The sequence below is a fragment of the Octopus sinensis genome, linkage group LG7, assembly GCF_006345805.1.
Source record: "Octopus sinensis linkage group LG7, ASM634580v1, whole genome shotgun sequence".
In the NCBI taxonomy this organism is placed as follows: Eukaryota; Metazoa; Mollusca; class Cephalopoda; order Octopoda; family Octopodidae; genus Octopus; species Octopus sinensis.
This window is the reverse complement of record NC_043003.1, coordinates 61,440,768-61,463,267: the sequence shown is the minus strand read 5'-3', so window position 1 is coordinate 61,463,267 and position 22,500 is coordinate 61,440,768. Positions and strand designations below refer to the sequence as shown.

The following is a 22,500-nucleotide window of genomic DNA, read 5'->3' as shown; positions in this document are numbered from 1 at the left end:
ATGGGGCCCATAGTCAATTAAGTAAATACAATTTAGGCTGTAAAAAAAAATCTGCTTCATAAAATTCTGCCTGGCCCATACAGGCGAGGGCCTTGTTTCAGGAGGGTACCAGGGGACAAGTCCCCTCCCCATTTTTTCAGGAATTAGGGACAAACCATCTTTTGTCCCCACTACTTTTTCCCAATTAAAAAAACAAAGTACCACTAACAATCTAGGTGGCACATTGCCTAGTGTCAAAGTGGTGCAAGAGGAGCTAAAAAGTCTAAGCAGTGAAGAAAATTTCAGAAGCTGTTCAAAACAGCAGAAAAAATTATTTATCAAGTCAATATTTCTCCTTTAGAGCTACCCAGGCAATGAAAAGTTCCTAAAAGATACCAGGAAGGAGATGCATTAAAATATCAACACTGCACTGTTTGGGATCATTGCAGAGTGCAGTAATTGCAGGTAGTGGATACTGCAATAGCAAATTTGAATTTTTTTTTTTTTTCACAGGATTTAGCAGATTATGAAAAACTGAGCAATATTTTACTCAGTGGAAATTTTTGTGCTGAATGATCATGCAGTATCCAGAACTTGATGAATTTTCTTTAAGGAATGAAATACTTTTCTATAGAAATCATCATAGTGGATCATCTCTCAAGGATCACCGTAAAATATTCAGTGAAATGCATCCAGAAGTCTGTTGCATGTTTCCAAATGTTGAGCGATTGCTCAGGCTACTTTTAGTGTTTCCAACCAGTTCTTGTGAAGCTGAAAGATCTTTTAGCACTCAACAGAGACTCAGAACTTGGTTGTGATTGACTGTGTCTCAGCAAAAGTTGAATCATTTTCTAGTATGCCATGTTTGTAGAAATGGTTTCAAAAAGATCAGTTATGAAGTTGCTAAATTATTTATTGACGGCAAAGTTCTGAAAGACAGATTTACTTTATTTTTTTGTCCAAATATCTATGTTTTATTTTTTGTTTATTTGATATAATAAATTATTTTTGATCTTACTTTTGTTTTTTATATCTGAACTTCATTTGAATATATAAAATTTAATTAGCGTAAAATTTTATTTATGTGATAGGGTCTGGGAAAGGCACCATAAGGAATACTAACATGCTCTTTTAAGAATCAACAAATGTTGGTTCGTCCCCATCACATTTTAAAGGCAACTGAAGCCCTTGCAAGCATGGATGTGGACATTAATAATTATGATGATCTCTACTTTTTGAGTTCAAGTCCTGCTGAGGTTAATGTTGCTTTTTATCCTATTGGGATTGATAAAATAAAATACCAGCATAGTGATGGGTTAGACCAGTGGTTTCCAACACGTTTATTTAAATGAGTTTTCCCATGGACCCCTTCTAAGATGCTTATCCTTATGTATGTATATATATATATATATAGTATTAATAAAATAGGAGCTGGAATGTGTAATAGACTTTATTGGGTACAACACATTTCGACCTGTTCTGGGTCTCTTCAGGTACATCAATAAAAAGTCTCGCTAGAGATTTTTTAAGTCAGCTTATGTACCGCTATTAGTCCATCAAATCTGAGAGATATCTTATGGTAGTAGAATAATATTTAACTGCTATTTGTAAATTTCGGTATTCGGTGAAGCAATTTTGCTAAGCCCTAATTATAATTATGTTTATATATAGGAAATTTTGAATTTACCTTTGTAGTATTTAATCACAGCTCATTAGGCTCTGATTTTAAATCCCACTGCAATCAATTTAAAATTTAGAACCAGTCAAATAAATTCTGGTGTTGAGATAATTGTTATACCCTTCTCTGAATGTCAGAAATATGTATTTCTGGCATTTAAAACTGAAACCAAAAACATGGTTTTGGTTTCAGTTTCGTTGTCCAGCACCCTTTGGCAAGTGTCTTCTACTGTAGTGCCAGTCTGACCAATGCCTTCAGAGTGAATTTTATAGATGGAAACTGTGTGGAATGCTGTCCCCGTCCCCACTCGTGTATATTTAAAATTGTGTGTATGTTTGTCCCCACTTGAACATGTATCGAACAGATGGCATAGAGTTGCCTCCCTTGATGTTCTGAATTCAGGATGTAAGCATATCATGACCCTTCACAAGACCATTCGAGATTGGTGTGAGGGACTGAGAGAGGAATGTATCTTTAATTCAGAGACCTGGCTCGAATGCTGAACTAGAGCGGACTCTGTTAAAGGCAGCGAAGGTGCCTGGTGGTAACAGTCTGAAATCAGGTAGTGGATTGAATCTATCACCCATGATCCATAAAAATTGAGATTACTCTATTGGTTATAGCCTTCTTGTTTTGAAAATTGGCTTTGATACTACTTAAACTAAATTATCATGAGCAACAGATAATTCACTGTATTAACTGCCATTCACATACATGAGGGGCAGGAGTGGCTGTGTGGTAAGTAGCTTGCTTACCAACCACATGGTTCCTTGTTCAGTCCCACTGTGTGACACTTTGGGTAAGTGTCTTCTACTATAGCCTTGGGCCGACTAAGCCTTGTGAGCGGATTTGGCACATGGAAACTGAAAAAAGCCCATCGTGTATGTATATATATAAATAAAATGTATATATGTATGTCTGTGTTTATCCCCCCACCATCGCCTGACAACCGGTGTTGGTGTGTTTGTGTCCCCGTAACTTGGTGGTTCAGCAAAAGAGATCGATAGGATAAATACTAGGCTTACAAAGAATAAGTCCTGGGGTTGATTTGTTCAACTAAAGGCAGTGCTCCAGCATGGCTGCAGTCAAAATAACTGAAACAAATAAAAGAATGATTGGATTACCTGGCCAAAATATTCTACCTATCTTATGTGCAAACTAGCCGGATCTGGCCTCTCAGACTAAGCCTACAAGCTCAGAACATAGACGAAGGATTATTGTAACTTGTCTACTTTTGGGATTGTAAGGTTTTTGAGAAAATTTAGGTCTGAAAATTGAGATGCATACTATAAAGTGGGTAGTACTGCCCCTTTGGGGGCTGTGGAAAGATCCTTAGGGCGTTGAAAAAAAGTGGGTTGATAATGTGGTGGCCAAAATGAGGTGATAGATGTAAAAAAAAAAAATTAATAGTTTAATTAGTGTTATGTTTTATTTGTGAAATAAAGTTGTTTTGAATTTGCTGCAGAAAGTGGTCTATATTTGTGCTGGGGAGGGTGAGGGAGCACTAGGAATGTGGCCTGGGGGTCAAGTGGGTGGCAGCCTGGAAAAGTTTGGGAACCACTACTATAAATGGTAGAGTATTATATGTAGATATTTGTGGTAAATTCATATATCCCGTAAGCAACTAGACAGTTTGTGTATGCTTGCATGTGCATTTTTGATGGTTAACACTTGTGCAACCATGAAAGAATGGTAAAGCAGACATAAAAAACTTTAATGATGATGCTTATATGTAAATATTTCTTTGTAAATGTACTCATATTTTTTTATTTTTTCATTTCAGACTTGATTTAACTGGTTGCAAAATAAAAGAATTGCACGGCAAAATGTTTGAGGAATATTTAGACATGGACATTTTGTAAGTTTCCTAAAGTGGCTACAATCTCTTCAATGCTTGTTAGGGTTGGTTCTTAGCTCTGGTTTTGGGCTTTTTTCGAGATAAAAAGTAATTTCCTTCTGTTGCAAATGCTTATTTATTTTTCTTTTAAGGGTTTATATACACTCCTGTATGTATGTTGAATTCTTATAAATTGATTAAATACACAGTGAAATACATACTGTGGATTGTAATTAAAACTTCATGAGCTAAAACATGAATTAATACGTCATCTATGCTGAAAGAGAAAATGAATTTTTTGTTTTTGTATTTTGTTTGCTAGTATCACCATCATCATCACCATCACCACCACCACCACAATCATCTTTATCTAACATCCATCTGGCATGGGTTGGGCAGTTTGACAGGAGCTGGTACTTTGCTAAGCTCCACTGTCTATTGGCATGATTTTCTTTTTGTACAGCTGGATGTCCTTCCTAATGCCAACCACTATACAGAGTTCTTTGGGTGATTCTTAATGTGAACTCATGTGTTGAAAGAGATTTTCTCATACCTTGGGAGGGTCATTATACCAATAATAAACACATGCACTAGTTGTATTTCACTTCTTTATTTTTATTTGTCAGTTGATTAAATATTTAACTGATTGTTTGATTAACCATTTGGACAGTCAAGCAATCTGGTAGGCTTTTTCAATGTCTTTTCATTGCCACTTGCAATCTCATCAATAACAAGCCAGCTCTACTCCAGGTCTGTTTCGGGTCTGTCTATTTTTCTGTCAGTTTACAGGTGCTATATTTGTAAGGATGTGAATAAGAATGTGGGCATTGAAGAGGTTATGGATGATGATGAAAAGACTTTGACAAGCCTAGCTGATTGATTGATTGTCTGTCTGATTGAGTAATGAAACGATTGATTAATTGGTTAAATGTTAGCATATTGACAAATAAGAGAAAGAAGTGTCTGTGTGGTCAAAAGCTAGCTTCCCAACCACATGGTTCTAGGTTCAATACCACTGCATGGCACCTTGGGCGAGTATTTTCTACTATAGCCTCGGGCGACCAAACCCTTGTGAGTGGATTTGAGAGACGGAAACTGAAAGAAGCCCATTATTGTAAATGTGTGTGTGTGTGACTTTGTCCCCATCAACCACTTGATAACTGGTGTTGGTGTTTACATTCCCGTAACATTGTGGTTCAGTAGACAAGACTGATAGAATAAGTTCAGGTTTTAAAAAAATAAGTCCTATAGTTGATACTTTCAACTAAAATTCTTCAACACAGTGCTCCAGCATGGTTGCAGTTTAATGACTGAAACAATTAAAAGACAAAAGATAAGTGAAATAGAGCCAGTGTGTGTGTTTATTATTGGCATAATGACCCTACCAAGATACAATGAAAATGAATTAAATTTCTTATAATGCAAATATTGCTTTTACAATATCAGTCATAAATTTTAAGATATATTCTATATAACTTTTAAGATATAATTTTTTTTTTTTATTATTGCAGAACATTAGAAAATAATGAATTTACAAGCTATGAAAAAATAGATTTCTTTGGTCTGAAATCATTAAATTATTTGTAAGTTTGAATTTTCTCAATTTTGGAATCTGAATTTTTTTTTTACTTTGTAAATGGGAACCACTGATAATTAATTCTCTTTAGGCACACATGCACACGTGCACATGCACACACCACACACACACACACAGAAGAAAAAGTAAAAACCACAAACGTTTTTATGAATATTAAAGATGGGCTGTGAGATGTTTTGGCACAGCTGTTTTGGCACCAGTTTGCCAATTTGGCATCATTGGTTTGATAGTGACATATTTGACATCAGGCGTTCTAAATGTTTCTCTCATTCTCCCTCATCCTCTCTCTCTCTCTTTCTCTATTTGTCTATTTATTTCCCTGTGTATGACAAGAGGGAAAGTGTTCCATTAATAGATTGTAATGTTTCTCTCTTCCACTCTTTTTGTCTGTATCCTTATATTGTGTGTGTGTGTGTGTGTGTGTTCAATGCCAAACAGTACTGTCATCAAAACATACTGAAAGTCCACTCATCCATGCCATGTCTTCAGTGTGAAAACAGTTGCATCCAATTGCCTCATTCTGTTAAAGATGTTCTTTAAAATTTCACAAAGGCCATTCTAGATACTGGCACACGGTCAGTTATGATGAGTGTTCCAGTTGGTTCAATCAGTGGGGCAACCTGCTTGTGAAATTAATGGGCAAGTGGCTGAGCGCTCCACAAACACGTGTGCCCTTAATGTAGATTCCAGGGAGATTCAGCATGACACAGAGTGTGACAAGGATGGCTCTTTGAATTACTGGTACTATTCGTTTTTGGAACAACATGAAATAAAATGTCTTGCTCAAGAGCATAACATGCTGCCACCAAGAATTGAACTCACAACCTTATGATTGCAAGCTGAATACCCTTACCACTAAGCCATTCACCTTCATAGTAGTTGTAGACAGCAAAGTTGAGAATACATCAGACACTTGTGTATTCATTTACATGTCTTTATGTTCTGGGTTCAAATCCTGTCATATTTGACATTACTTTCCGTTTTTTTTTTCTTTTTCTGGGGTAGGGAGCATTCAAAGAATAGCATCTTATTAACTCAATCATATTGACTTATTGAACAAGTAATAGATAAAAGATAAAAGATATATTCTTTTCTACTCTAGGCACAAGGCCCGAAATTTTTGGGGAGGGTGCCAGTCGATTAGATCGACCTTAGTACGCAACTAGTACTTAATTTATCGATCCCGATAGGATGAAAGGCGAAGTCGACCTCGGCGGAATTTGAACTCAGAACGTAAAGACAGACGAAATACCTCTAAGCATTTCGCCCGCTTGCTAACGTTTCTGCCAACTCGCCGACTAGATAGAAGATATATTAAAAGTATTATATCCTAACTGTTGTTTAAACCAGTTGAATTTGCAACATGCAAGAGTAGCCTCCCTTCACTGCTGTGATCCCCCCCCCCCGCTTCCCTGTTTGCTTCAAAGCAACCGTTTTTATCTCGTGAAATGAAAAAAACAAAAAGAAAAACAAGATCTGATACCATCACACTTAGTAACCATTTTGTCGAAGTTCTGTTTACTGTTTTTTTTTTTTTTTAATTTTAATCCTTTTCAAAAAGAAAGTAAACTTAATATAGCAAATGAATATCGTTGGTAACATGACAAAAGCTTGTCTCTTTCCGTTGCATTTCCTTCACATTTATGCTCCCAAATAGACATGAAGCAGAGCATGGTGTCACATATTTTTATACTTTAAACTTTTGCTATTTCATTTATCACAAGGTACTAATCAAGGGTTACTGTCGCGTGCTGCAGAGTCAGTGTCAAATCTGGAACTGTTTGGCTGCAAAGAAACTTGTCGTCGTCCTCCTCCACTTCTTCCTCCTCCTCTTCCTCTTACTCCTCTTCTTCCACCTCCTCCCCTTCTTCCACCTCCTCTTCCTCCTCCCCTTCTTCCACCTCCTCTTCCTCCTACTCCTCCCCTTCTTCCACCTCCTACTCCTCCCCTTCTTCCACTTCCTCTTCCTCCTACTCCTCCCCTTCTTCCACCTCCTCTTCTTCCTCCTACTCCTCTTCTTCCACCTCCCCTTCCTCCTACTCCTTCCACTCCTCTTCCTACTCCTCTTCTTCCACCTCTTCCTACTCCTCTTCTTCCACCTCCCCTTCTTCCTCCTACTCCTCTTCCTACTCCTCTTCTTCCACCTCTTCCTACTCCTCTTCTTCCACCTCCCCTTCTTCCTCCTACTCCTCTTCCACCTCCTCTTCTTCCACCTCCTCTTCCTCCCCTCTTCTTCCCCCTCCTCCTCATCTTTCATCTTCTCCTTCCTCCTCCTCATCCTTCATTTTCCACCTCCTCCTCATGATTTTTAACGTTTTTCTTCGAAATTATCATGATATAATTAATTATTAATATTTTCTTTTTTTTTTGTTTTACTTCTGAAGATCTCTTCCAAATATCAACAGTTCCTGCCCTGGTGGTGCTGACATGTGGGATAATATTACAGTACATGCAGATTATGTTGAATGCATGGACCAAGTTAATACCTGTATATTTTACAATTGTAAGGAATCAATTTTTTCCCCACCTACTTTAATTTCCTCTTTTCTTCCCAAGCATGAAGGCTTTGGATTACCAAAGTACTGTTAATCATTCATGTGCGAAGTAAAAGTGTCAAATTTCGTTTGTGTTAAATTGCCTGAAAGAAGCTGATATGCGTTTCGCCTTGGAATAAAGCAAGTCTTGCTATGTGTGTTTTGAATTTATAGATATGTAGTCTGTGACTCCAGTAGTTTAGCTTTTGTTTTGCACGAAGCCATGTGAATGAATATGGTAGATGGTAACTGAAAAAAGCCGTGTAAGTGTTTGGCTTTAGGAAGGGCATCCAGCTGTAGAAACCATGCCAAAACAGACAATGGAGCCTGGTGTGGCCCACAACCTTATCAACTCCTGTCAAACTGTCCAACTTATGCTAGCATGCAAAGCAGATGCTAACTGATGATGATGATAAATATTTCTATGTTTTTGTGTGTCCCTTTGTCTTGACATTGTGTGATAGTTATAAATGAGTGTCACTGCTATAGGAGTAGTGTCATTCCTTTTTAATATTCTGCAAAAACATGTTTGACATGGGGTAATATTAGTTTGCTTGGAAACAGGTCAGGGTTAGTGACAGGAAAGGTACCAGACCACTTCGCTGGTGAGACCCATATTGGAGTACGGGATTCAAGTCTCTTCTCCTTATCTCCTCAAAGACATACATCATCTTGAAAGAGTCCAGAAGCTGGCTACCCGCATGGTTCTTGGTCTCAAGCATTTGTCTTATGAAGAAAGGCTGAAGACGCTCGACCTTTATTCTCTAGAAAAACGCCGCCGCTGTGGTGATCTCATTCTTGCTCACAACATCATAAGCGGAAAGTGTAACCTCTCGAAAGAGCTGTTCTTCACTCCTGCTCCAGAGTGTCGGCTGTGAGGTCACTCCGAAAAGCTCTATCTGCAACGATTTCATCTCAATCGAAGGAGAGGGGTTTTCTCCGTCCAGGTTGTGGATCCGTGGAATAAGCTGCCGGACGAGATAGTGAAGATGCCGACGACCGCTCGGTTCAAAGTCTCTCTTGACCAGAAATGGCCTGAACTCTTTGCATGAACACCACCCTGTACATAACTCCATGTCCCCCTACATGGCCTTGCTTTTTGCTTTTTGAGCCCAAAAATTAACTTAACTTAACAGAAAATCTGTCACAATAAAACTATTTGACCCCATGCAAGCAGGGAAAAGAGATGTCCCAATGATGATGATGATATATAGATTGATAGAAACTAAAATACTTTCAGGTGTGATGTGTGGATCTGTATAATTTGTGTGGCTTCAGGTGAATCTTGATCAAGTAGATCTGTGAATGAAGACCATTAGGCCATCATTACCTCATCTTTGATAAAGTCATCTGTTCCCAACATTGAGCTGTAGACTGTAGGTTGTACCTTGAGGCTTTGTGAACTGTTTAAGATAATTTCAAAAGGCTGCAGTTGAAAATATGTAATTACTCAGTTACATTTAGTTATTCAGTTACTCAAATATTTCAAATGAGAGAAGAAATTGGGAAAATGAGTTTGGTGTTAATAAAATCAACTTATTGAAGATGCAAACTGTTCAATTTTCATTTAAATAATAGAGTTTCTTAGTGGCAAGATTCACAACCATTGGTTCAATCATAGCCTATCCAGGTCTACATTAACCTGGATACACATCTTCCCTTTTTGAGATAATAGTCTGTGATTTGGGATAATTTCACTATTATTTCTAAAAAATTGACATACCATATTGTAGTTCCTTCTTTTCCTTATTTATCAAAATAGCATAAACGGATTGGCAATTAATACCAGTGAATGGTGAAGGAGAATTGCCTTTGAGTAATTAGATTTGATTTCACAAAACTCTACTTGTGAAGACCTGTTGAGGCAAGTGAAAATCAAAATCGATCAACATCAATGGAATTTGTAGTTGTGATACCAGTGCCGGTGGCACGTAAGTGAACCATCTGAACGTGGCCGTAGCCAGCGCCGCATCGCCTGGCCTCCGTCCCGGTGGCACGTAAAAAGCACCATTCGAGCGTGGCCGTTCGCCAGCCTCATCTGGCATCTGTGTCGGTGGCATGTAAAAAGCACCCACTAAATTCACGGAGTGGTTGGCATTAGGAAGGGCATCCAGCTGTAGAAACACTGCCAGATCTGACTGGGCCTGGTGCAGCCTTCGGGCTTCCCAGACCCCAGTTGAACCGTCCAACCCATGCCAGCATGGAAAGCGGACGTTAATCGATGATGATGATGACCCTGCATCACAAAAGCTGGCTTTCTTCTTCAGAGACCAACAACTACTTACCTTCTCTAGAGTTTCTTCATGGTCCTCAGTGACTGTGTCCAGTGGCCAACCACTTGGCAGACTGACATGGAGTCCTTCATCAGCCCCTGATTCACAGATGTCCTATTTCCTCTCTTTCCACATTTGTTACTGCTTGAAACTGGTTAGTCTTGTTCCACTTCTATCCAAGAACACCCAAATCACTTGTCTATCCACCGATCAGCCCCTCCAGTCCTTCTTTCCTTGGACATCACTTTTCTAGAATTTTTACAGTGTACATGTTTTCTTGCACAATGAACATTAACCACGATGGTCATCAGTCTCTCTGTTCTCCGAGGACCCTTTCCTCCAGCTCAATCCATTTATATGAAGGAAAATGAAATAAGGAATGTTTGTTTTAAATATATTGACAAAAGCTAATTGAAATTCAGTTGCAAATATTATTTATTTTCCTCAGTCTCTAAATTTGCTGATTAGCCTCATATATGAGATGGTCAAGTGTCTTCTACAGCCCCAGGCTGACCAAAGCTTTGTGAGTGAATTTGATACATGGAAACTGAAAGAAGCCTGTCCTCTGTGTATGTTAGTATATATATATATATGTATATATATATGTGTGTGCGTGTGGAGGCACATGGTCTAGTGGCTAGAGCAGCGGACTCGCAGTCGAGGGATGGTACGTTTGAATCTTAGACAGGTGATGTGTGTGTTTATGAGTGAAATATCTAAGCTCCATGTGGCTCCGGCAGAAGGTAATGGCGAACTTCTGCTGACACTTTCGCCACAACTTTCTCTCACTCTTTCCTCCTGCATCTTGCAGCTCACCTGTGTCAGACTGGCGTCCTGTCCAGGTGGGGAACCTATACGCCAAGGAAACTGGGAAACTGGCCCCAATGAGCCAGGCGTGGCTCGAGAAGGAACAAACAAAGCAAAAATATATATATATTTTTTCCGAATTTGTGTAAATGTGTATAGAATAATATATCAGTTGAATAATTTTAAAACATTGTCTGAATTTCAGGTTTTTTTAGCATGGTATTTAAAAAAAAAATATGGAAACCAGACCATGTTTTAACTTTATTCGACTGATGTGTGTGTGTGTCTGTGAGATACTGTCTCCTTGCTGTATAGTTGTAAACAAGTGTCACCGTCATACAAGCAGTGTCCTTCATTTCCAATCATCTGTGAAAACATATCTGGTCTTAGAGAAAAATTTTACCTTCCTTGGAAACAGTTGAGGGCTAGCGTGAAGGGCATCCAGCTGTAGAAAATGAGCATCAGTAAATTCAGTCTGATCCATGCAATCATGGAAAAGTGGAAATGAAAATGATGGTGTGTGTGTGTATGTAATTGTTTCAGGATTGTTATTTTCTAATGCATAAATAGAGAACCTGTTTAAGAATAGGGCAAATTAAAGTTGCATAAAACCTGTTAGAATCATATCTGTGCTGAAAAAAATGATGAATCTTTAATTTTACAAATTCAGGTAGCATGCATACAAACGTAGTTTTTTTTTTTTTGTAATCTGCTAGAAATTGCAGCTAAAGTTCTCGCAAACCATACTCCACATCTTGAAAAGTAGAAGAGCACGTTAGATAATGTAGTCTAGAAATAAAAACGTGATAGTTATTCACTGAAGTGTTTTGATTGTAAATCTGCTCATTCGGGGTCGACCCATGGTAGGGGGTCAGTAACTTTAATCTACAAGTGGGCAGTTTCATATATGAATTCTGATGTAATTTGATGGCGAGGGATTGCTTACCCTACTATTTATTGATTTCTTGCTTTCTTTTTAATTTTCAGTAAGTTGTCCCTTAAACTCTAACTGCACAAAAGGAGGACCAGGTTATGCCGAATGCCATTGTGATCCAGGTTATTATGGCTATAAATGCAAAAGAACTGTACGTATATCAGTATTGAAATCATTTCCTTTCTCGTTTGTGTTCTTGTAAAACACTTTTGTGTGTGTCTTGCTTCAATTTGCCTTGTGACCCTGCATTTCTCCCTTCCTCCTTACACTTCACTCATTGAATCAGTGGCTTAAGTGACACTCATTACTCTTTTTACTTTTACTTTTTTCAGTCATTTGACTACGGCCATGCTGGGGCACCGTCTTAAATCGACCCCAGGACTTATTCTTTGGAAGCCTAGTACTTATTCTGTTGGTCTCTTTTGCCGAACCGCTAAGTTACGGGGACGTAAACACACCAGCATCAGTACAAATAAGTACTAGACTTGCAAAGACTAGGTTCTGGCATCGATTTGTTCGACTAAAGGCGGTGCTCCAGCATGGCCGCAGTCAAATGACTGAAACAAGTAAAAGAATAAAAGAAATTCTGAACAAATGTTGCTTATATTGGAAATAAGATAAGCTAAGGGAAATAACTCATATGACCGATTTATGAATTTTCATAATTTTTATAGAAAAATTTATTGGTAGGTTTGGTTAAACTCTGGTATGATGATGAGGTTTAATAGACTGAAACGTGTCTATAGTTGTATCTAGTCAAAAAGAAAGACCAAACAGAAATAGTACAACCAGTCCTCAACTGTGAGCAAGTATGTCTTGGTAATACGAACCATGATTTTACTAATTGTTTTTGGTTCTTATGTAGCTGAGAGAAGATTCGAACGTCCTCTCAGCCACTTTGCTCTTGATCCAGTTGGAACATGTAGGTTATGAGAGTGGGTTGTACAAGCACCCTTGCTGTACAACAGCTAATTAAACTGGAACAAGGTGAAATTAAGAGTCTTGGTCAGAGGACAACACAGTACCTTATCCAAGAATTGAACTCTCAATCTTATGGTCATAAACTGACCACTAGGTCAAACACCTTCAGTCTTTTTTTTTTTCCCTATCTACAGCAGTGGTTCTCAACTGGAGTCCATATAAGGTTTTGTTGTTAAAATATTTACGTGCAATAAACTGGTTATACTCTTACAATACACAAAATATTTTAACAATTTTTCCACTTCGTACAATTCTTAATAATATTTAGTTATAAGAATCAAAATGGTCCACAGACTAAAAATGGTTGAGAGCCACTGATATAAAAGATGAGGACATGCGTAAGCTCGTGCGGAATGAAGCCAGTATGCTCCGATGGATGTGTAACGTCAGTGTACATACTCGACAGAGCGTTAGTACCTTGAGAGAAATGTTGTACCTAAGAAGCATCAGTTGTGGTGTGCAAGAGAGACGATTGCACTGGTATGGTCATGTGGCGAGAATGGATGAAGATAGGTGTGTGAGAAAGTGCCAATCCCTAGCAGTTGAGGGAACCCGTGGAAGAGGTAGACCCAGGAAAACCTGGGACGAGGTGGTGAAGCACGACCTTCGAACTTTAGGCCTCACTGAGGAAATGACTAGCGACCGAGACCTTTGGAAATATGCTGTACGTGAGAAGACCAGGCAGGACAAGTGAGCCCAGCCCACTTATGCATGCCTTTCCTCCCTTGGACACAAAGACCTGTTGAGGCAAGCGAAGTCGATATAGAACCTCATCCGACGACAGGCACCCATGCCAACCCCCTTTGCTTGTGAAGACATGTTGGGGCAAGCAAATCGAATTGAACCAGCCAGGATCCCTGGTCTGGTGGTACGTAAAAAGCACTATCCGACTCGTGGCCGATGCCAGCGCCGCCTCGACTGGCTTCCGTGCCGGTGGCACGTAAAATACACCAATCCGACCGTGGCCGTTGCCAGCCTCGCCTGGCACCTGTGCAGGTGGCACGTAAAAAGCACCCACTACTCTCACGGAATGGTTGGCGTTAGGAAGGGCATCCAGCTGTAGAAACATTGCCAGATAAGACTGGAGCCTGGTGCAGCCTTCTGGCTTCCCAGATCCCCGGTCGAACCGTCCAACCCATGCTAGCATGGAGAACGGACGTTAAACGATGATGATGATGATGATAATGAACTAACATTGAGAGTTTGTTTCCGAATTTCTTCAAATTATCTCCCCTTCTCTTTCAGAGTTTATAACTATTGCCTCCAGGGTTTATTTTATTTTTTTTTTTTGTTCTCCCGCTAAGAAGGAAATTTAAGTTATCTTTGATTTTTTTTGTTTCATTCATTGGACTGTGGCCAGGCTGGAGCACTGCTTTAATGGTTTAGTTGAACAAAATCGGCCCTGGTACTAATTCCATCTCACTTTTTACACGAACCACTGACTTATGGGGATGTTAACAAACCAACACCAGTTGTCAAATGGTAGCAGAGTACAAAGACACACACACATATATACATACATGTATGTATATGTATGTATATACACAATAGACATCCACACAGTTTCCAGCTACCAAATTCACTCACCATGAATTGGTCAGCCTGGGGCTATAGTAAAAGACACAGGTCCAAGGTGATGTACAGTGGGACAGAACTTGAACCTACAGGATTGCAAAGCACAACAATTATTTTTGGACTCAGTTTTCAGGCACAGGCGTGGCTGTATGGTAAGAAAACTCTCCAGCCACATGGTTCTAGGTTCAGTCCCACTGTGTGACACCTTGAGCAAATATCTTCTACTATAGCTTCAGGCTGATCAAAGCCTTGTGAGTGGCTAAGGTAGATGGAAACTGAAAGAAGCCTGTAATACATATTTACATAAACGACGACGACTGTGCGTGTGTGCGCGCCTTTGTGTCTGTGTTTACTTCCCCATAACCTAGTGGTTCAACAAAAGAGACTAATAGAATAGTTACCTGGCTTTAACAAAAATAAGTCCTGGGGTTAATTTGTTTGACTAAAACCCTTCATGGTGGTGCTCCAGTATGGCTGCAGTCAAATGACTGAAACGAGCAAAAAGTATATATGTGTGTGTGTGTGTGTATGTTTATACTCATGCCAGCATGGAAAATATGTTAAACGATGATATGTGTGTGTGCCTGCTTTTGTATATATATGTATGTGTGTGTGTATGTTTGTGTGCGTGTATGTTTGTGTGTGTGTATCTTTATACCTATGCCACCATGGAAAATGGATGTTAAATGAGAATGTGTGTGTGTGTCATCCTCATCATCGTTTAACATCCGTTTTCCATGCTGGCATGGGTTGGACAGTTCGATTGGGGTCTGGGAAGCCAAGAGGCTGCACCAGGCCCCAATCTGATCTAGCAGTGTTTCTATAGCTGGATGTCCTTCCTAGTGCCAACCACTCCGAGAGTGTAGTGGGTGCTTTTTACATGTTTATATATATATATATATATATATACATATGTGAGTGTGTGTGCATGTTTATATGTATGTTTATATATGTGTATATTGTGTCTATTTACACTTGCATTCCTCCATGGCTCATTGAGCTACTAGTGATGACATTGTTGCCATTTCCCATCAGTGAACCCTATACTGACTTTGCCCCTTCAAAGACATGTGGAATAAAATATCCCTTATATGGAAAACAAGTAAAGGTTAGTGACAGGAAGGGCATTTAACTACAAAACAATACCTCAATAAAGTACTTCTCTAACCCATACCAATACGAGAAAATGGTCATAAAAACAAACATGAAGCAAGCATACTCTGTTGGATGTTCATGAAAGACATAGTAGAAAGGTACTGATTGGAAAGCTGGGATTAAGGGGAATCAGATGCTGTGTGCAAGAAAAAACACTGCACTGGTTATGGACTTGCGATGCATATGGACGAGGACAGCTTTATAAAGCAGTGTCATCCATTTCCAGCCTTCCATGAAAATATGTTTGGCCATGGGGGAATGAAAACCAGTGAGGGTTACTGACAGGAAGAGCATCCAGCTGTAGAAAATCTCCCTTAATAAATTCCATCTGACTTGTGCAAGCCTGATAAAGTGGGTGTTAAAATGATGATAGTAAAGTGACAGTCTAGTTTATATTGTTAATTAATTTAAGACACAAGCAGTCTACTCATTAGAAATATAATAAAAAATGGAAGTCTTAATGAATTCAATGTTTTCTTTTGTGTCTCATTAAGCTCGTGGTTTAATTTCCTAGTGTCAAATGAGTTAATTTGTCTTTGTTTTTCATTGCAGGGTCACTTCCCTATGGATGTCTATGGTATCTCAACTGCTGCCGGAGTTATTTTAGTCTCAGCTGTATTCTGGTTTACAGAGAGAAGGAAAATTGGGACACTTTAAGAAGGAAGAAACAAAAAAGAAAAAAAGTGAAAAATAAACAATGTAAACCAGGGGGGTAGGGGTGGGAGGAGTAATACCAACTGAATGAGTTTGATGAAATTGGTGGAAATGGTAAGGGTTTGATGAAATTGGTATATTGGTGTTTATTTACATTCAGATTTGAAATTCTGCTAGGCCTTATTTTTGCCTTTCACGCAGATGCAGTTTGAGAAGGTGCATACCATACTAGTCATGTGACAAGAGGGGTTTCTGTTATGGGGGGGTCTACACTTCCCCACAACTCCTATAATATTTGAAGCCTTGTGCCTATATTAAATTGTTTTATTATCATTATTATTAATATCATTATTATTAAGGCAGCGAGCTAGCAGAATCAGCAGCAGCAGGAACGAAATGTTTAGCGACATTTTATCTGTTTTTATGTTCTGAGTTCAAATACTGTCAAGGTTGACTTATCCTTTCTTATTTACAGGAGTCAAGTACAGGGGCTGATATAATCTACTCAAACCTTCCCCCAAAATTTCAGGCCCTTTACCTATAATACAAAGGATTATTATTATTATTATTATTATTATTATTATTATTTTCAAATAAATGCCAGATATCTCTACTTTTGATTTAAATACTGTTATTTTTATATACGTATATTATACATTTTTATAAGGTATATTATATTTTATAATAATATGTAATGTATTTTTGACATTCCAAAATTATTGTTGATAAATAAAATATAATGATGAAGAAAATACTTTTATTTTACTTTTCTTTTTTTTCTTTTTGGTAAAGTATTTTTCAAAATTAGCCTTTTTCCATTTTGCCGAATGCTGTTTATCTTGGACCTGTTGTTCTTATACGGTATCATTCAAATGGCACATCATGTTTCTGTTTATACTTTTTAATAGAATAGTTTGGTTGTAGCAAGCTTTTTTGTTATACAGTTCCGAGAAAATATTTGCTGAATTGATTTGTTTGTGGTTAATCTGAAAGTGGCAAATAAAGAGACATCCAGAAAAATTTACGGTCAACAGATCTATGCATGTAGTTTGCTAAATGTGACTCTTGGAGTATCAGCAGAGTGAAATGTCACCTTTCAGTAATGATGGAATAATAATGAAATTCGTATGTAGGTGCTGGAGTGGCTGTGTGGTAAGTAGCTTGTTTACCAACCACATGGTTCCAGGTTCAGTCCCACTGTGTGGCACTTTGGCAGGTGTCTTCTACTATAGCCTCGGGCCAACCAAAGCCTTGTTAGTGGATTTGGTAGATGGAAACTGAAAGAAGCCCGTCGTATATATATATATATATATATGTTAGTGTGTCTGTGTTTGTCCCCCTAACATCGTTTGACAACCGATGCTGGTGTGTTTATGTCCCCGTAACTTAGTGGTTGGCAAAAGTGACTGATAGAATAAGTACTAGGCTTACAAAGAATAAGTCTTGGGTTCGATTTGCTTGGCTAAAGGCAGTGCTCCAGCATGGCCTCAGTCAAGTGACTGAAACGCATACAAGAATAAAAGAATATAGTGCTCAGGTGTACTACAACTCATCAAAGGTGCATGTACAGAACATAGAATTATGTACAAAAGTCAAGAAAGTGAACAGTGTATGAGTCATGATATACATGTGTGTATGAAGGTGAGGAATATATCACCTGTAGTGTTGGCAAATTTCAGGAAGCATGGAGGTTTTAAAGGATGCAATGTTTCTGCAGTCAGCAACTGATGCAGGTAGTTAGTTCCATGCTTCAGCAACTCTGAGTGTGGAAAAAATGTTTCCGAAAGTCATGGAGCTGTGCTGTTTTCTGACCTTGTAGGCATACCCACAAGTGTTAAACACATGGAGCTCCAAAAAGGTGCTTGAGGTGCTTATTAGCATGATGGTTAATAATTTTGTGGATGTTCACCAAGTCAGTTGTCAGACGTCGGCGCTTCAATGTATCTGTGCCCAAGGAAACAAGGCATCCAGAGTATGGTAGACGCCCGATGGAGGGTGTCCGCTTGGTTGCATGTCTCTGAACAGTTTCCAGGAGGTCAATGTCTTCCAGACTGGTGTAAATTAAGTAAATTAAAGTCCAGTATGTATTGTGTAGTTATGATATTTCGTACATTTGAAACAGTCCAGTACTTAGAAATAAATAATATAGGATAAATTGAAGTAACAGAAGTAATGTAACCCTGAATAGACAATATAAGAAGTAATATATTATCTATTGGTGCCGATGGGCTGTGTGGTAAGAAGTTTGCATCCCAGCCACATGGTTCCAGGTTCAGTCCCACTGCATGGTACCTCAGGCAGGTGTCTTCTGCTATATCTGTGAGCCAACCAAATCCTGGAGTGGATTTGGTAGACACAAACTGAAAGCAGCCCCTCGTGTGTGTATGTGTATATAAGCACATACACACACACATACATATGTGTGTGTGTGTAAGTCTTTGCCCTCACCACTGCTGGACAACTGGTGTTGGTGTGTTCCAGTAACTTAGTAGTTCACCAAACGTGTGTAATAGAACAAGTACTGAACTTAAAAAACGTCCCGGAGTTGATCCATTTGACAAAAAATTCTTCAAGGCTGTGCACCAGTATGGCCACTGAATCATGTAAAACATGTTTAATATCTTCTGTCTTTTACTTGTGTCAGACTGTGGCCATGCTGGGGCACTGCCTTAAACTTTTAGTCAAATGAATCAACTCCAGTACTTATTTTCCTTAAAGCTTGGTATTTATTCTATCAATCTCTTTTATCAAACCTCTAAGTTACGGGGATGCAAAAATCAGTTGTCAAGCAATGGTGGGGTATAAACACAGACTCATACACATAAACACACACACATACAATGGGCCTCTTTCAGTTTACCAAAGCCATTCACAAGGCTTTGGCTGGCCTGAGGTTATATAAATGACACTTCCCCAAAGTGCTATGCAGTGGAACTGAACTCGGTACCGTGTGGTTGGGAAGCAAAATTCTTACCACACTGCCATACTGGCAAGATTATTTTCCTTTCAGAATAGAAAGTAGTTATTACTTAATGTAAAACATGGAGAGAAAATTCAACTCCAGCTTTACATGACAGGAAACTAGCTTGACCTTGATTTGGTTCAGAAATCATGCACAAAGACATTAATACCTGTTTTTTGACTTGAAGCAAAACCTTGTTCATTGACCAGTGATGGGTTCTGGCTTAAAAAATAGACTAATTTTCTAAATAATATGCTGGTTTAATTCATGCCGTGTGAAATATCAAAATATCAGCGAACTTCTGTGGCGAAAAGCATTTAAATTTTGTCAGTGCTGGTGTCACATAAGGAGCACCCAGTACAATCTACAAAGTGGTTGATGTTAGGGAAGGCATTCGGCCACAGAAACCATGCCAGAACAGACAATGGAATCTGGTGTGGCTCTTGGCCTTACTAGCTTCTGTCAAACCATGTAACCCATGCCTGCATGGAAAACGGATGTTAGATAATGTCCAGCTTGGTGGACGTAGTGTTTCTCAGATTGCATTTCATTTCATTTAACTTTGGTCTTTATACTAAAAGATATTGCATGGTCATGTTAATATGGTCGTTAGAGCATTGGCTTTAGTACCTTGTTGCATTCATTTAGTTTCTTTGTGTCTGAGTTTAAATCCTGCCATGGTCCAAATTACATTTTATACTTTTGTGGTTGATTAGTAAATTACCAGGGGTAGATTTTCTTCTTTCACTCTTTCTTACTTTCTTCCTTCATGTGACCAGCTGCATTCAGAGACCTGGAGAAGGATGATTCCACTGGTTTGAAAATGTTTAAGACACTATTTGTTATCACAGAACTGGATCCCATCAAGAGGAAAGAATGTTGATAGTAGATGACTGAAAGTCACTGATTCTTTTTTTCTTATGATCTTCTTTCAGTTTACCAAATCCATTCACAAGGCTGTGGCTGGCCTGAGGCTATAGTAAAAGGCACTTCCCCAAAGTGCTATGCAGTGGAAGTGAACTCAGAACCATGTGGTTGGGAAGCAGAATTCTTACCACACAGCCATACCTGCAAAATCATTTTCCTTTCAGAGTAGAAAGTAGTTATTGCTTAATGTAAAGCATAGAGGGAACCAGTACTGACATCTTGCTTGGATAGAGGTAAGAGCTGGTGACAAGAAGGCATGACATTATACTAAGAAGTTTGCTCCCCAGCCACATGGTTTTATGTTCAATCTCACGGTGTGGAGCTTTAGGCAAGTGATTTCTACAACCCCAGGATAACTAAAGCCTTGTGAACGGAAAATGGAAACTAAAAGAAGCCCATCATCACCATCATTTAATGTCCGTTGTCCATACGCACACACACACACATATATATATAAAGTCATCATCATTTAACATCCATGCTCACATGGGTTACACAAAAGACACAGTTTTGGCAAAGTTTGAACTCACAACCTTCTGAGTGCGAAGCAGATGTTATAGCTACTATACCACATGTGTTTATGATTGTGTCTCCTTACCCAGACAGTGTGTAATAGCTGTAAACGAGTTTCACTGTTATACAAGTAGTGCCCTTTGTTTCCAGTTTTCTCTGAGAATATGTCTAGTCATGGGAAAATAGGATCTTGCATGGATATAGGTGAGAGATGGCGGCAAGAAGAGCATCTGGCCATAGAAAATCTGCCTCAAAACAAATTCTGTCTGGCCCATGCAAGTATAGAAAAGTGGGCATTAAATGATGAGAATGATGACACATACTCAAACATATACACACAAGCACATATATATAGCAGGTACATACTATTAGTAAGTACTTAGGGTAGACGGTAGACATTAACATTATCACAAAATTCGTCATCTTCACACACTCATACACACACAAGTATGAATCGCATGAAGTATTATTATTTTAAAAGAAAAAGTAAACAAATTATAAATGGGATTAAGCAGATTTATTTTATCCTTCATCTTTATTCAATTGCTTTTGTCAACACGATGTTGAAGAAAGAAACTCTCTGTCATTTGAGACTACAAGCTGCTCAACTGTTTCAACTATGGCTTCTTGATTCACAAATCTTATATTATGTATAATCAGTTTCAAGTGTCTGCAAAAGGTAATAATCCATTGGCAAGATGCCAGGTGAGAAAGGTGAATAGAGTAAAAGATCAGAATCTAATTTCACTTTTGTGCTTAACCTCTCCTGTGGCCTTGAATGTTGAAAGGTAATAAACAAAAGAGTATGAACGTGAGTACATGTGGCCAATATGGGGTTCCTCTGAAGGGTCTCTGGAGAAATGTTACTCAACTGGGTATGTAGCATGGAGGTCTCTAGGTCGAGTGGCCACTTATCTGTATTGAGAAGTCACAGCTCCAGCACTATGGATATATGATTAGAATCTCACGAGAAAGAATCATAAATGGTTTCTTCAAGCTGAGCCAATTGGCAGAAGACGTAGGAGAAAACCAAGAATGAGATGGTTGGATAATGCTCAGAGTCTCGGGTCACACTTGGGAATTCAGCTGGAAAAGGTAATGAAGGTTGCTCCTGATAAGACCATGAGGACGAAGTGCCTGAGGACTCAGCTCCCATCACCCTCCCAGGAATGACGGGCAGAGAGGATGGATGGTGTAATTCTGCTAATTTTTAAAGGGTGAGTTAACTGTGACTGAGTGTTGGCCCGTACCTGTTCCTGATAAAACGAGTTGACGGTAATTAACTGCCTTTGTTGCAAAATAGAATTGTGGATGAAACAGTTTTTAAAACGTGATTTTTAAAGCATGATTATGTGGCTAAGAAGTTTGCTCTCCAGCTTCGTGGTTTCAGGTTCGGTTCCATTATGTGGCCTTCGGACAACTGTCTTCTACTATAGCCTCAGGCCGATCAAGGCCTTGCAAGTTGATATGGTAGACAGAAACTGAAAGGAGCTGGTAGAATCATGAGCACGCCGGGCGAAATGCTTAGCGGTATTTCGTCTGTCTTTACGCTCTGAGTTCAAATTCCGCTAAGGTCGACTTTGCCTTTCATCCTTTCGGGGTCGATTAAATAAGTACCAGTTACGCACTGGGGTCGATATAATCGACTTAATCCGTTTGTCTGTCCTTGTTTGTCCTCTCTGTGTTTAGCCCCTTGTGGGTAGTAAAGAAATAAGAAACTGAAAGAAGACCATTGCGCGCGCACGTGCGTGTGGGGTGAAAAATTGTTTTTGTTGTGGATATGGTTATTTGTTGTAAGTATGGTGTACACGTACTTGTGGGGTTGTGATAATTCGAATTGTGAGGCGTGCAGTTTGAGCGCTGTCCTTTTACTGCCAATACCGCAACTGAGAATCTGCTGCACCAGTAGTCAGCTTTTCTCGGCTGCACATGTTCCTCAGATTCCATGCTTGCCGCCTTGGCCCGCTTGCATTTTATAAATCTAGAAGTACGTTATTTGATGTGTCCTTCAATTTTTAAAGCGGTAGGACGTAATTTTATGGAATCGTGTTGCTATTTCTAGACGGTGGAGTCATTGCGTTGAGGGTTCTGCAT

The 22,500-nt window shown here is 39.0% G+C and overlaps 1 protein-coding gene across 1 annotated transcript in view; it reads left to right on the top strand.

Annotated features, from left to right (window-relative positions):
* Positions 1–16,031, top strand: part of LOC115214050 (all-trans retinoic acid-induced differentiation factor) — a 30,369-nt gene extending 14,338 nt beyond the window's left edge. Inside the window, exons 3-7 of the mRNA XM_029783090.2 lie at positions 3,441–3,515; positions 5,006–5,077; positions 7,476–7,594; positions 11,693–11,790; positions 15,903–16,031. Coding sequence (XP_029638950.1) covers positions 3,441–3,515; positions 5,006–5,077; positions 7,476–7,594; positions 11,693–11,790; positions 15,903–16,007 — 469 coding nt within the window. The 3' untranslated portion in view covers positions 16,008–16,031. The remainder of the gene's footprint in view (positions 1–3,440; positions 3,516–5,005; positions 5,078–7,475; positions 7,595–11,692; positions 11,791–15,902) is intronic.
* The last annotated feature ends 6,469 nt before the right edge of the window (positions 16,032–22,500 follow it).